Genomic DNA, 16,079 nt, shown 5'->3' on the forward strand with positions numbered 1-16,079 from the left:
GAGAGACCTGTCTCCATTCATGGAGCATCTTCATTTTATGGTTTTAATAGCTTCACTGTTTTTACAGGAGCCACTTTGAGAACATTTGTGTGGAAGGGTGATATACAGACATAGGAAAAAATAACCATGCATGTGAAGAGGATGTGAACATCGGAAGGATCCAGCACAGGAGTATATCAGGGTGCTCTAGAGCTCCCCTTCCGAGGCCTAGCTGTTTTTAAAAGAAATCTACAGGCATATTGTCTTCCTCCCAATTACTTTGCACATGTCAACTATCCCTTCAGATTTATTTATTTTTTACTAACCTGCTTTCGATCCCATTTCAAATCAGGAATGAGAACAAAACCATCGGTGGGATCTGGGTTTTCGTAGATAATTCTGTCAGCCTCAGCCTTCTTCTCCAGGATATTGTATACCCACTAGAAGAGATAATAATAATAACAACAACAGTAGCAGCAGCAACAACAACAGCAACAATAATAGATAAATCTACATTGGCAATCAACAGGGCAGCTCTCTTCCTCAGCATCCTGCTAATTTTGTTCTGCTCCCTGCAAGTGGAAATGCCATTGAAGATTTCGATATATACAAAGATGCATTTGGACCCATGGAAGAGCCGAATGATTCCACAGCTGATAAGCTTTGCAGTTAATTACCCATAAAACAAGCAAATGGCCTTGGCAAATCCCTCTAGGGGGCAAAGGGGGATCATTCGCTTAGGTACTCCATTACCCTCCCAGCCAGACAAATTAGGAGGTGTATCTGTTTTGTCTCCAAAGCATTAAGTGTCTTCCATGTCTGAAAACAGAACATTCAACTTAATAGACTTTTAGATGGCTTGATTCTGAAGAAGTGGCGCATTCCTAGGTAAGTGAATCTACAAACCATTATCCTTGAAATCAGCTTTGCTGACAGGAAACAACTTAATGTTGTTGGGTTGGGGCTTTTTGGAAGGGGGGGAGGACAGACATAATATAAAAGCGACTACAAGGCCTGATACAGAAATTAATAAAGCGAGGCAATGATGACAAATGGGGATTTCAGAACAGTAACTGCCATGGCACATCCAGGCTTGCAAGTATGCTGTTTAATTAGAAACCTGGGCTCCTGTATGCCTAAGGTACCCACCTACAGATGAGGCTGCCTGCTGCTTCTCTGCATGCCCTCAGCTTTGCCATAATCAACCTTTGCTGGAGACAGGCTATTCTGCCAAGTCTCTGCACCGGATCTGAGTGGATCATTCAATCACTTCAGATGCAGACACAGAACAGAACTGCCAGCTTTTGGGGGGAGACATCAGCGTGATTCGCCGCCCAACTTCGTTGCTACCTTCTGTGCAATGTTCCCTCTAAGCTGTGGAGTCCTGTGAGCAAAAATGCCACTTTGTGAGCTACTGGCATTAAAGACTACAGTTATGAGGTACCAAGTTATTTGGCTACGGCATAAATTAGTTTGCTCTGGAGCCATTCTTCCTGAGCTAAGACAAAAATGTGTGAGCTGGAGGCTAAAAAACTGTGAGCCAGCTCACACTAACTCAGCTTAGAGGGAACACTGCTTCTGTGAGCAGTTGAGGACCCAATTCCACACCCCCAAAACTGAAGTGAATTATTTACTTTCTTACTTCATTTATAGTCCAACCTTGTCACTGAGGCTCAAGGTAGATCACACCATTAAAGAACAATGTAATCAGAGTGGTAGAATACAATCAACAATGCAATAAAATGGAACTACAAGATTAGAGAGTGGATGAATCACGAGCGGGAATTAAGATTGCTGGGGAAAAGATCAACAATCTCAGATATGCAGACGATACCACTCTGATGGCAGAAAGTGAAGAGGACCTTAAGAGCCTCTTGCTCAGGGTCAAAGAGGAGAGTGCAAAAGTGGGCTTGAAGCTCAACATAAAAAAAACTAAGATCATGGCATCCGGCCCCATCACTCCTTGGCAAATAGAAGGGGAAGTCGTGGAAGTAGTGACAGACTTCACGTTCCTGGGATCCCAGATCACCGCAGACTGTGACAGCAGCCATGAAATTAAAAGACGCCTGCTCCTTGGAAGGAAAGCGATGGCGAACCTAAACAGCATGATAAAAAGTAGAGACATCACCCTGCCAACAAAAGTCCGCATGGTCAAAGCAATGGTATTCCCAGTAGTCATGTATGGCTGCGAGAGTTGGACTATAAAGGAAGGCCGAGCGCCGAAGAATAGATTCTTTTGAACTATGGTGCTGGAGAAGACTCTTGAGAGTCCCTTGGACTGCAAGAAGATCAAATCAGTCAATCCTAAAAGAAATCAACCCTGACTGTTCCCTGGAAGGCCAGATAATGAAACTGAAGCTCAAATTCTTTGGCCACCCAATGAGAAGGGAGCACTCACTGGAGAAGACCCTGATGCTGGGAAAGATTGAAGGTCAAAGAAGACGGGGATGGCAAAGGACGAGATGGTTAGACAGTGTCATAGAGGCAACGAACATGAAATTGAGCAAACGTCAGAGGACGGCGGAAGACAGGAAAGCCTGGCGGGAGCTGGTCCATGGGGTCACGAAGAGTCAGACTCGACAGTGCGACTGAACAACAACAACACATTACAGTCTATCGACTACAGTAAAACAGTACCTCGCATATAACATACAATGAAAGAAAACTCCTTGGAGGCAATGGTAGGTATTAGAGTCTTAAAGTAGCGTGTCAGGACTGTTAAATTTGAAATGGGTTATGGGTTTGTTAAGGACCCTGGCCAGGGGCTCCATGGGTTCACAGACAGTTCCCAAAGAACCAACAAGAGAGATCTGGGTTTACTTATAAGGAGATCTTTAATAACCCGTCAAAGTTATCAAAGCAGAGGTGGGCTAAGCTTCAATCAGCTGGCCTCGAGAGTCCACACACACACACAGAGCGAAGCTTAGCCAAACCTTGAGACCAGGAGCATAACTAAAATTAGGCACCTTGTACCCTAAATGCTGTCTGTGAGTCAAAGAATGATTAATGAAGCTATCCCAAACACCTGGATGAGCCAGGCTGACACCTGGCTTCCAGTGGGCGGAAGAAACAACCCAGGCATGGAAGATGAGCGCTGCTAACAAGCATGAGAGACAGAAAGTTCCCCTGAGAGGAAATAACACTGTCCTCTCCCAAGACTCAGGACCACTAAGCACCAGCATGTAGCAAAGATGGAGTCACTCAGGCCAATGCAGGGTTGTTGCTACTTATTCATAAAGACTGCTTTACATCATTGCAAGGAAAACTTACAGATTCTAAGTTTACTTTGGATTTGTCAATGTGCTTGCCAGTTCACCTACTAATGAGCTCTATAAAATAATTAAGAACCGTATTTTAAAACTGGACTATAAGAGTAGTTTCCTTTGCTTTATTCATTGTATACCCTATTCCGTTGTACTGTTCCTCTAATTCTGTAATCCAGTTTTACTTACTTTAATTATACTGTTAAATCCACAGGGGCTACAGCAGGGCAATGATACAATCAATATGGGGTTGCAAAAAACTTTGCCATACAGAGGCTAACATTGAAATCAGAATCCGAAAGAAGCCAAATAATCTTAGATTTGATAGTCGTACTAGACTCCAAAATTAGAGAAAATAAAGGCAAAAGAAACTTCTTTCTAGCTTCAGCTCTTAGCGGGCAAACAAATTATGTGCTATAGTCTCATCCTGTGGACAGTAGGCTTCCAGAGGTTGAAAGTTGGCAGCTTTTGACATTTGCCTCTGAATGTAAAGGGAGTAGAGTCATAGTTAATGTCCATGATGTTTTAGGTCGGGGGTGTCAAACATGTGGCCCGCAGGCTGGATGCGGCCACACAGGGCTCAAAACTGGACCCCCCAAATAGCTTCCTTCTGCTTCTTTTCCCAGGGCTGCTCCTGCAGCCGCACCCGAGCTTGCTTTTCCCCAGCTCTCTCAGTGGCTCTTTGCTTCCTGTTTCCTGTTTCCTGCCCCTCTCTCTCTCTCTCTCTCTCTCTCTCTCTCTCTCTCTCTCTCTCTCTCTCACACACACACTCACACACACACTTGGATTTGTCCTTACATCTTGGAGAGTGGAGTGTTTCAGATGCCAAATGATAATAGCACACATTGGTAATGCGACAGGAAAACTAGGTCTCAATCCAGTCCAAGAGGATGCAATTCAGCAGTCTCTCTTTCTAATCTCCCTTTGAAATTCCTTTGTAAAAGCACTGCTACTCTTAGGTCAGCAACTGAATGCTGTGGTTTCTAACATCAGACTTATGTCCATTTATTCTTTGCATCCTCCTGGACAGAACTGAGACCTAGGTTTCCTGTCTCATTACTAATGCTGATATCTCCACACCTACTTCCCCTCTGCATATCACACCTAACTCAATCATGCCTGAAATCATATTTATGAAGTTTATGTCTCTGTTACCTCATGTTACATTTTATGGCACGCATGGCCTGGCACAACAAAGTTACATTTATGTCAGATCCGGCCCTCATAACAAATGAGTTTGACTGCTCTGTTGTCCATGGTAATTCTCCCACCAAATCATTCCTCAGACTACAGTTATGAAATATTTCTACACATACGCATACCGGCTGCACTGGCCCCATGGCTTATCAGCACTGTAGCACTGATGTGTGTGTGTAAAGTACTGTCAAATCGCTGCCAACGTACAGGTTTTCAAGGCAAGAGACGAACAGAGGTGGCTTGCCATTGCCTGCCTCTGCAGAACGACCTTGCCTTCTCTGGTGGTCTCCCATCTTAGTACTAACCAGGCCAACCCTGCTTAACTCCCATATCTGATGAGATCTGGCTAGCCTGAGCCACCCAGGTCAGGGCGTGGGAGGTGAACTTTAATATGACCCATAGGGTCTCTTCCTCGGGCAGACCAACATCACTTACATCTGAGGTCTCCAACTTTTTTGAGCCTGGGGGCACCTACGGTGTTTCGAAAGGCAATGGGAGGGGGGAACCACAACAAAATGGCTGCCTCAGGAGGCAGAGCCTAGAATGTATACACACAAACACGGTAGGGGGAGGGGGAATAATACACACAGAGAGAAGACGACCAGGGGATGAGGAATAACACACAGAAAGAAGACAACAGTGGGAATACCCCCCCAAAGGCCAACACGGGGAGATGGGGAAGGGCCCCTTTGTTTGTATGAAGGCAGCCATTCACAGGTCCTGTGTTCACACTGACCCCACCCACTTCCCTGAAACATCTGGTGGGCACCAGTAGAAGTGCCAGTGAGCGCCATGGTGGTCCATGTGCACCAGGCTGCAGAAAGCCGGCTTAGACGAGCATACATTCTCTCTCCTTTACTGGAGTCTAACAGATTGCTGTGCATGATCATTGGTAGGTACAGTTTACACTGGCAGGACAGACGCCTCTAAAAAAACCCAAAGTGGTGAAAACACATCTGAGAGCATACTTGGAGCCTGCAAAGCAATCTCTGCTTTTTTGCAGCTGTACATGATTAGACAAACACCACAACAATGAACATCCCCCACTTTAAGCCTGGAGTGCAGCGGTAGAACAAAGCTTGTAGTTAGGTTGGGCTGGCCTCAATGGGAGCTCTTTGGCTCCACTTGTAGCCTTTCAGAACATTATGTGTCGCTCACAGGCCTTATGAGCCTACAGGAAAAGGTGTCTGCTCCATCTGCTGAGACCAACAGGCCAAAGCTGGTTCAAAACGGACACTGCGTTCCTCGTTTTTAATTTCTTAAAAAAAAAGAGATTTGAGGCTTAAACCTTTCTGGAAGGTACCTTGGGCAAGAGTTCCATCCCCATAGGTCAAGTATATGATAGTGAATGTCATCAGTGAATGAAAAGGCTGCTCTCTACATGTTGGAAGGCAGCCTTATCTTCATCTTCTGTTCACAAAAAGACATTCTGACCTTAAGAACATCATCCAAGGCCAACAGGAAACTTAATTAATTCAAGACATGCCTGGAATTTTACTTTTCATATATGACTTTTATACATTTTAACCCCGCTATCCTGAGACAGAGTTAGTAACGAGTATAACCATAAAGCCTTTATATTTTTTTTAAAAAAATTCACAAGGTTCTTAAAGGGCAGCACATTGACATTAACCGTGATGACACAGGTGCTAGCCAATAGGTGCACATGGCACACAAATGTATTCCACCTTACTGATTATCACGATGGACATGCTAGCAATATACTGACAAAATGCTGAGAGAACACAAATAGTTCCATGAGAGCAAAAACTTTTGAGTTCACTGCCCAAAGGAGAAACCATTGTATATTTATTGTGCTGAAAAAATGCTGACCCATAGAAGATTATCTCCAAGGACACAATTACCACCAAAGTAGCAACAATCAGCCTAGGACAACAAAAGATGACATAGGAGTTGACATAGTGTTGATCTCTCCTACAGAGAGTTTCTAAGCAGTTCAAATATCATCACTACTGTAACCTCAGTCATGTCTTCCTTCCTTAAAACTCTGCAAACATTAGCTAATGAATTAATCACAATGCCAAAGTGCTGTGGTATTTCTGAAATAATTATGCCCCACATTGTGCAATCAGCCAGCGTTGCTCCCATGAAAGCAACAAAGTGCTCATCCTTGTAAAACTGAAGTTGGAAATGCACTTTTCTGACTACAAAGAACCCCAGAAAGAGAGGGCGAGGAGGTACTAAGCTCCACAAACTTTCCTCCTTGTTCCAAAAAACCCCCAACAAAGCCTTACAAGGTAGTCTCACCTAATGTTATTTATTTACTTCATGTACACCCCACCTTAGACCCATATGCAGATCCAAAGTAGCTTGCACCATTCTGCTCTTCTCCACTCTGTCCTCACAACAGCCCTGTGAGGTAGGGTAGGCTGAGAGCGTGTGACTTGCCCAAGGTCACCCAGCAAGTTTCCATGGCAGAATGGGGATTCAAAGGAGAGGCATCTCAGATCCCGGTCCGACACTCTAAATTCTATGCCACACTGGCTTTCTACATCACTGCCAAAGGCCACACACAACTAGCATGTGATCTGAGCCTAGATCCAAGTCCAGTTCTCTGCTCTAAAACGGGCCCCGTTTCCTAGCTCAGTTTTCTCTCCCTTCTTCAAACGCTCCCCCCCCCCCCCCCCCCGCCCCCAAAAACAAAATCCACCTCATCCAACTTAGTCCTCACCCTGATGGAAATGACACCTAAGAGGACAAACTAGGCAGGATAGCAGAAGACCTCCGGTTTGGTTTCTCTTGCTAAACAGTGGTAGGAGGGGTACAATTTGGATCAGGGTGGGAGGGTCTAACTTCTTCCCACCAGACCACTGTTCTGATTTCAAACAACTTCCTGGAGTTACTATTTGCCCTGCTGGGGACAGATTACCGGCTTGCTGCTTACATGTCTCCTTCCACAGGGCAAGACAGCAGTTCCCAGAAGCTGTCTGAGGTTAAGAAAACGCATAGGAGTAAGGAAGGAAAATTAACATACCCCACCATGCTTTAGCCCTGAGCCTAACTGGCCTCCCCTCACTTTCTCCCAGCAGCTGTTACTGAGCAACAAAAAACACGCTGAACAGCCAAGTCCACTTTTCCCAGGGGTCTTGCCTAGCTTGGCCCCCTTAGCTCTGGCTTCTCCCATTCCCCGGCGGTTTCCCACAAAGCCAGTTTGGTATAGTGGTTAGGAACGCAGACTCTAATCTGGGAGAACCGGGTTTGATTCCCCACTCCTCCACATGCAGCTGCTGGTGTGACCTTAGGTCAGTCATAAGTCCTTTCAGAGCTGTTCTTTCAAGGGCAGTTCTCGAGAGAACTCTCCCAGTCCCACCTACCTCACAGGGTGTCTGTTGTGGGGAGGTGAAGGGAAAGGAGATTGTAAGCCACTCTGAGACTCCTTCGGGTAGTGAAGGGCAGAGTATAAATCCCATCTCTTCTCTTCTTCTCTTCTTCAGCCGTAGTTCTGATAAGAGCTGTTCTTGAACGGCTCTTATCAGTTTCTGTCAGAGCTCTCTCAGCCCCACCTACCTCACAGGGTGTCTGTTGTGGGGAGGGGAAGGGAAAGGAGTTTGTAAGCCGCTCTGAGACACCTTTGGGTAGTGAAGGGCGGGGTATAAATCCAATCTCTTCTTCTTCCTGACTTTGACCACTCCCTTTCTCCTTGGCCCTGGTTCTCTCCCAATTAAATGCTGATTATAGGCTTCTTGGGAAAGGGACCTTCTTTTTGCTTACACAGCTCTGTGAAGCACCACGTAGACCAAAGGACTGTATTGTATGTGGGGCTGAAGGTGAACGCCTGCCTCAGAGGGCATAGGTGACCAAGCTTCTCCTACCCATGAGTCAAAATCAGAGGGACCAGCCTCCTCACTGGCCCAATTCCCCACGTGGCTGTGAAGTTACCAGCAGTCAGCTGTGGTGGCAAGGGGGCCATCGAAAGCTACTGTTCATGTCCTCCGGTAGGATGCTTGAGCGGAACACTCCCCAATCCCGTACCTGAAGAAGTGAGCAGTGACTCACGAAAGCACATCCCCTGCCACAGATTTTGTTAGTCTTTGAGGTGCTACTGGACTCTTGCTTTTTTCTACTGCTACAGACAGACTAACACATGTTGATCTCACTTCCCATCCTGAGCAGCTGAGTCAGAAGTCTTCTAGATGCTCCCTGAGGGATATGGCTTATCTGGATTTTCAGGGCGCGTTTGGGATGCTCGTGTACAAGCAATACTGCCAACTAGCAATGCCATCCTCCAGGCAGGGCCTGGAGGTCTCCCAGAATTACAAACAACCTCCAGACTGATCTCCAGACTCCAGTTCCCCTGGACAAAAGGGCAGCTTTGGAGGGTGGACTCTATGGTATCACATCCCCACTGGCCTCCCCTTCCCCTCACCAAACTCCAAACTGCCCAGGCACCAGATCTCCAGAAATTTCCCAAGCCGGAGTTGGTAACCCTACTGCCGGCACCTCCAGGATGGTCACGGAGACGATAGCAGCACGGCTCCTGGCATTATCATAAACAAACTAACTGAATGAATGCTGAATACCACCAGAAGCCTGATGAAATTGCATCCAACAAAAAGGCCAAGTGAATTTCTAAATCATATAAGTGCTCATAATTATCCCTCTAAGAGCCTGAGTCATAGAAGCCTGTCTTCTGCAATTAGTCCCTGAAAAGGCATAGATTGGACTGGGGAATTACATCCCATACCTGAATGCTGAAGCTCTGTGATTCAATAAAAGGCAGTGTAATGGTCTCGTAATCAGCCCCAGTCTCCTGGATAAGATACACTTCTCGGCGCAGGTATTTCTGAAGATGCTTCTCCGTTGCTGGGTACACCACGGTTGTCTTTATCTCTGGAATGAGAAAACATGTTTACACAGCGTCATTATCACTGTAGTCGAAGCCATTCCTTTTGTGGCCTTCATTCATTTCAACCGCTGTCCCTATGAGATTTGCTAAGGTCTACTTTGTCTGTGAAGTGGACAGTGTGGTTGCCGCCAAAACCCACTTCCTACCAATACTCAACTCCAGCCCACCCCAAGGATCCTGAAACTGAGAACCTGAGGAGCTTGGCCTATGCGCCACCACCCAGCCCTGGTCAGAGGAGAGAACTACAAGCAGATCAGCCACAACAATGAGTCTTCGTCACAACTGGTTTACTTATGAAGCTACAGGCACAACAGGGGCATAGAAGCCCATGCACAAACAGAGACAGCTAGTCACATAAAAGCCAGCACAAGCTCTCTGGAACCCCCCAAAATCCTTTTGCTCCCCGTAAAAAAAATGGCTTCTATCACGATTTCTTTGCTTACCCTCCGCCACCCAAATCTGGCTCGAACCCTTCTCCTGCTGTGACAGATGGGTATGACTTTTATTTCAGGTGCTGGGAACAACTAACTGTTGGTTAAGGTGTCCATTGTAGTCAATGTGTCATGTCCAAGAATGTATGGCACCATAATGCAAGACACGGGGCGTAGTTAAGGACATTGACAACATACAGCCAAAAATATGCAGGGAAGTTTGCATGGGGTTTTTAAAGGTATATTTTAAGCCTAGGGTAAGTACATAAAGACGGATGTGGCAAGCATAGAAGCTGACAGAATTAATTCATGCTTGCCACAAAGGTAAATTCAAGAGGATGAAGTCCAAAGTACTCAGAGAGAGGCTCTCTTTCTCTTCGGTTCTTGAGAAGACTAGTTGCTAAAAACAAGTTGTCCAGAAGTTCCCAGTGAAGGATGGGTGGGAAGGGACAACCTGGTAAAAATATGTTTTGTGTTGCTGTTTCTCTGAGTGACAGTGGAGCACAGCACCATGAGAAATCTGGATGGACAGGACCAATTCCAAGGCTGACGTTCTCAAACATGAGTTGTATAAAATCCATACAAACAACACTGTCCATCGAGAAAACAACTGGGCCAAAGAAAAACCAACTCAAATCCCTAATGGTCTCAAGAGTACATGGGGATGGACACATCACGCAGGTGGCTGACTTGGGGTTCCAAAAGTTCCATTTGTGTGTGTGTGTGCTGGACTCGATTCATGTGGTCAGCTTTTCCCAGTGGAAATCCAAGCCTGCTGCTAAAGAAGCCAGGTGTCTAGAACAACAAAGAAGAGGCAGCACAGGAGGAGACTGGCCATGTGCTCCTTTTAAGACTGATTGCTGTCACACTGCAAAGCCAGCATACAATAAGACCATTCTTCATGACCTGAGAGTGGCCTCCACAGCTGGGCTGTTGTGAGGCCTCAGATGTGCAAAATCAAGGCTGGCCCTTAGGGAAGGAGGTACAGTTTTGGCAATGCTACATAACATCCTCCAGTTCCGTTCATGCCCTTGTCGGCCTATGTGTTCCTGTCTATAGCAACCTATTGTCAGCAAGCTGCCAAATGTTTCCTACTTTCGATTTTATGCGCATTCCTTTCCTTACGCTTAATTGCTTTGCAGCAGGAACGTGTATCTTTCAAGGCCGCAGGAGGAGAGGCGCTGGATAAGTTGCTTGGGTTATCTCACGGAGTTGCCGTGGGAAGAGTACCTGTTATGCTTAGTAGTACCGTTAGTTTCTCAGGCACGTGCGGGAACTCCCGCAATTGGGCCTCATCGGTTTGAATGCACTATAACCTGTCATGCTGTTTGATTCCACGTCATTCCTAACAGTGATCCTGTCAAGACACCTTTCACTTCAATAAAAGTAAAACCTTTCTATAAGTGTGTACTTCGTTGATGCTGTGGGGACCTGACACCTATTAAGATGCTCTGACATGATTCCCAGAATTCTTTACTTCGTCACATGGCAAGGAACAATATCTCGGGTCTGTCACTGTGCCTCTTTACCGATGGATGATTGATGGTTCATCAGTTGGATTTTTTCCCCTTTAACATTAGGTTAAGGGTCAAGTATAAAAACAAAATTCAGTGCCACTTACTAATGGCATCTAGTCAATAAACTAGGTAGGAAAGATATTAAAGGAAGAATTCCTCAAGTGGGAAAGGGTATCAATGTTTCTCGAAAGAACATTCATGCGGCAAATCTGGCGTTTCTACAAGGTACATCCTTCAACAGAACAGCCATTTAAACTGAAGGAGCGCTTCTGAGGTTGTTTACATGCCACTGTTTCTTGCATCTTTCTTTGCAGGTTTGTGCTGCTGGCTGATTTTCGTAATTGAGAACTGGTGTGGAGTAGCGGCTAGGGCACTGGATTAGGGCTAGGGGAGACCCAAATGCAAATCCCCAGTCAGCCATAAAGTTCAATGGGTGCCCCTTGGGCACCATCGTCTCTCACAGCCCTTCCTACCTGACAGGTCAGTTAGGAGGATAGATGAGGGGAGAACCTTGTGTGCTGCCTTGAGCTCCTTGGAAGAAAAACAGGATTAAATAATGGGATCGATTTCAAAAATCCCTACTGAGACAGGCTACCTAAAATCGTGGTTGTTAAAGCTAAAACAACCCAACCACATTTAATTGACACCTTTGGGATTTTAAAAGGAGGAGGGTTGAGCCACGGATGGCCTTTGGATCAGCTCTGAACCACAAGAACATGGCCTTTCTGGGCCACGATGGTGGTGGAAACTCCATGGAGTCCATGGAGCTAACTTATGGTGACTCCATGGAGTTTGCAAGGCAAGAGATGTTCAAAGGTGGTCTGCCATTGCCTGCCTCTGTGTAGCAATCCTGGTATTCCTTTGGTGGTCTCCCATCCAAATACTAATGAGGGCCAACCTTGCTTAGCGTCTGAGATCTGATGAGATCAGGCTAGCCTGGGCCAACCAGGTCAGGGTCATGATACAGTTCTGATAATCCCCCAATCCTTTTCCACGGTGTGTTGCTAGTCCTCACAACCGCATATAGAGTATCAGACTTTTGGAATCCTTCTCAGGATAACTGATTAAAATCTCAAGGGGGCAGACTGAAATCTCAAAATAGTCACACACTTGATGGCTTCTTTTAAGACTTCTATGCATGCCTCTTTGGGATAACTTCTGAAACGCAAACTGGAAAATGAAGGCGATAATGAGGCACTAACAGCGTGACTATATCTCACATTTAGCATGCAGTTAATCTCCACATTATTTTAATGAGTCTGTGTGGTGAATAGTCCATTTCTTCAAAGCCAAAGGACTGCAACAACACACACTCACGGAAACCGTACGGGACAGTCCTAGTGGGGGGTGCGAGTGCTATTATCCACATGGCCATTCAGTGTGCTGCCACCAGTCCCCGCCCCATGACATCAGCAAGCCCTGCCCCATCAACCCCAGAGTTTGGGATTCTGGGGGCCTTGCAGCATGAAGTCTGATATTGTATTAACAATACATGAAAGAAATAAAGCAATTTCAAAACCCTTTGCTGGTTTCCTTTTCCCACTCAAGCTTTATAAAAACCTTGGCTCTTCGTTTACCTCATTTTCTCTCTATGCCTTACGCCTCCCCGTGGCCTGAATGAATTGCCAGCCTCCTGCTCACAGCCGGCTGAGTTACCAACTGCTGGTCAGTTTCCTGATACATCCTGTTTAGTTTATTACATTAATGAGGCATACTCATGGCCGCACGGGCTAGAATGTCCCTTCAGCTGCTGTTCTTGAGCTACAGCAACACTGGGAAGACAGCAACCCCTGACCGGCTTCCATTTCAAGGCAGAATCTGTTAGTTTCCTCACGAATTAACTTGTGGGTTGACTGCGGTGCTAATGAACTTACGATATCCCAGGGAATATTTGAAAACTGTCAGAAGTGGGAGGCTGCTATTTGCACAGACAGCAGGACCGGTTTCTACCTCCTCCCATTTGAGAAGAGGCAGCCTCGCATCTTGACCCCCTGAAATCAACGGTTTCAAGCACCAAACTCTGTGTGACACTACAACCTTGGCTTTTTGCTTGGTCACAAAGCCAAGGGTCTGCAGAGCATCCAGCTACGCTGTCAAGAACACAACCATTATTCTCCTAAGATAAAATCTGGTGAGTGCTTTTAAAAGAGAGAACCATCATTTTCTTCCTTTGTCCTTAAAAAAAAAAAAAAAAGAGCAAATCCCAAGCTTTTGTTGACTGGGGGGCGGGGAGAACCCTCTGAAAATATAAAGTCATATGCTGGGACTTCTTGAGCTCAATCTGGGATGTGGGGGGGGGGGGAAAATAGACATTTATCTTTAATTCCTCCGCACCTCTCACTGATGAATCCTATTCCCCTTACAGGCAGGTATCTCAGGCACCTAAAATTCTGTTCCTTCTTTATTCCCCATTGTTCTAGTTAGGGTTGCCAACCACCAGGTGGGGCCTGAAGATCCCCAGACTACTGAGATTAGTTTCCCTGGAGAAAATGGTTGCTTTGGAGGGTGGACTCTGTGGCATTATACTTTGCTGAAGCCCCTCTCCTCCCCAAACTCCACAGTTTCAGTCTTTGATAGGGGGCAGAAGTCCCTTTACTCCCCACTGAAGAACATAGCAGGCAACACCTACTATCTAGAAACTCACTAATAGGTAGAACAACTTGAACTTTCCTTTAATAAGCCTCTCCGTGTACATGACCAATGTGCAGGTATGCAACAGCTGGTACTGGCAGCTGATGAGAGAATTCTGTGCAAGAGACGGGGTTCCCTAGATGCACTCAGTCAGACTGGGCAAGCTATTCTGGAGCATCTTGCTTATCACAGTGCTTCCTCCAGAGGAGGTGGCTGTGGAGAATCAGGATTTTTTTCACTCTTGTTGTGGTTTAACATAATTTAAGTATAAGAATACATGATGGGGGGACAAAGTGGTGGCAGTGGGGGAACAATTTAAAAGGAATTTTGGCCAGAATGTGTCCAGGTCATAGATATCTTGGGTAAAATATTGGAAGCTGCTATTTGTGGCTCGATGGAAAATACAGCAAAAACTGGGAGTAAGATAAGGCTGGCTTGCAAACAGGCATGGTTGCCCGGGGGCAATTCTAGATCGCTAGAGGCAATCAGGCAGGGAACTTTTGTAAAGTAAAAGAGAGTCTGTTTTTCTTTTCTTTTCTTTTCTTCTAGGAAAAGAAAGAAAAATAGAAAACAAGAAAAATAGAACCAGGACAGAGAACATGAAGATCTTTCTCTACACTGTCACCAATTTATCCTGCATTTCCTCCATGGAGTGTAAGGCAGCATTTTCTCCTCCTCCATTTTATCCTCACAACCACCCTGTGAGGTAGGCTAAGCCAAGATAATGTGAACAGCCCAAGGACGTCCACTTCCTGGCTCAGCAGGGATTCAAGGCCAAGTCTCTCAAGACACAGTCTGACACTCTAATCTGCTGCTGGCTAATTATAATTGTAAATCTGTTTTTACTGGCACATGTATTGCTTTGATTGGACATGTTTCGCTTTTCTTTTATTAAATGGATTTTAGCTGGCTGTCTCTTGTCACATATTGTTGTTTTTATCGCATGGCATTGAATATATCTATACTGTTTAAAACATATTATGACCTGCCCCAGAGATGTGTGTTAGGATGAAAGGGCAGAATAGGAATGCTTTTAGTAAACTAAATAATGACTAGAAAAATAATCAAGGTACTGTGGGTCAGAAGAACTGACAAAATGAAGATGAGTATTTTAAACTCATTAAAGCAGAACAAAGTTGGAATTTTTTTTGGCAGTGATGGAAGGGAAAAGATGCAGAGTACACCAGAACGGCAACAATGTGGAAGAGACTAGGGGGTCTGCATTTGGTATAAACCAGGTGTGCATTCTGTATAAACCAAGCCATATTTTTGAAGTTGAATCAGATTATGTAACCAGTATTCAGCTACCGATATAAATTATACTGATAAAAGTTGAAATTGTTTGGCTTTTATTTGGCTTTATTTGGCAATACTGAATAGCAGCTGGAGGAGAGGTTTAAACTTTAAAGAGCTACAAAGTTACCTTTCTCTTCTCTAGGGCTCTCTCCCACCGTTTACTCTGGTTTCAAATCAGATCCTGCGTGCCTGCCTGGAGAAGACTGAAGAGTGACTAGTTTGACTAAACAACATTTTTAAAAAAGTTTTCTTATCTTATGGTTAGTTGTTCTTTGGGATTGGGGGGGGGGTGAGGCCTAGGGCCTCAGGCATTTGTGGGTTTTTTGTTATCTTTGGTTAGATTTTAGACTTCTGGTTTGTGGTTTGCATTTTGCAGTTCGGAGTTTTTGCTTCTTATTTGTTGTTTGGGCCTGATGGTTGTGTGAGGTCAAGGGCCTCAGGCCTTTTTTTGGTTCCCTCTTTGGTTTTATTCTTAGGTTTTATTCTTCTGGTTATTGTGGCTTAAGTTTGAAGCTTTCCCCCCATCTGTGCGAAGGACTGCTCCACAGACACCTTCCACTGCTCCATCCTTTTCACTGAAGCTGCTGCAGAGGTGCCCGCGGATGTTGGCACTGGGCAGGGATCTGCTGCTCAGGCAGCACCTCTTCCACCTGTTGTTCCTGAGGCTCAGCAGCAGGAGATGGAACTCCCTGAGCTGTCTTTTTGGGTGAGCTTTCAGGATGAGAGTGTTCCGGCTCTGGAGTTCACCCCAGGGACAAAGAGGTTTCTGGAAGAGCTAGAGAAAAGGCTGGATGCCCCTGCTCTGGTTCCTCCAGAGGCCAGCAGGCCTTCTGAGGAGGAGCAGAAGGGGAGACCGGATGTGGTGCAAGAGGAAGAGATAGAGGTGCACCCCAAGGTC

At 45.6% G+C, this 16,079-nt stretch overlaps 1 protein-coding gene across 3 annotated transcripts in view; it reads right to left on the bottom strand.

Moving 5' to 3' along the window:
- The window catches only part of DCPS (decapping enzyme, scavenger), a 91,500-nt gene that overhangs the window by 19,615 nt on the left and 55,806 nt on the right, over window positions 1-16,079 (bottom strand). For all 3 annotated transcript variants that reach the window (XM_015422510.1, XM_015422509.1, XM_015422508.1), the window contains exons 3-4: window positions 9,145-9,290; window positions 306-419 (exon numbers count right to left, since the gene is read on the bottom strand). In XM_015422510.1, the coding sequence (XP_015277996.1) occupies window positions 306-419; window positions 9,145-9,290 (260 nt within the window). The remainder of the gene's footprint in view (window positions 1-305; window positions 420-9,144; window positions 9,291-16,079) is intronic.

This window comes from Gekko japonicus, unplaced genomic scaffold (genome assembly GCF_001447785.1).
Source record: "Gekko japonicus isolate JY-2015 unplaced genomic scaffold, Gekko_japonicus_V1.1 scaffold1263, whole genome shotgun sequence".
In the NCBI taxonomy this organism is placed as follows: Eukaryota; Metazoa; Chordata; class Lepidosauria; order Squamata; family Gekkonidae; genus Gekko; species Gekko japonicus.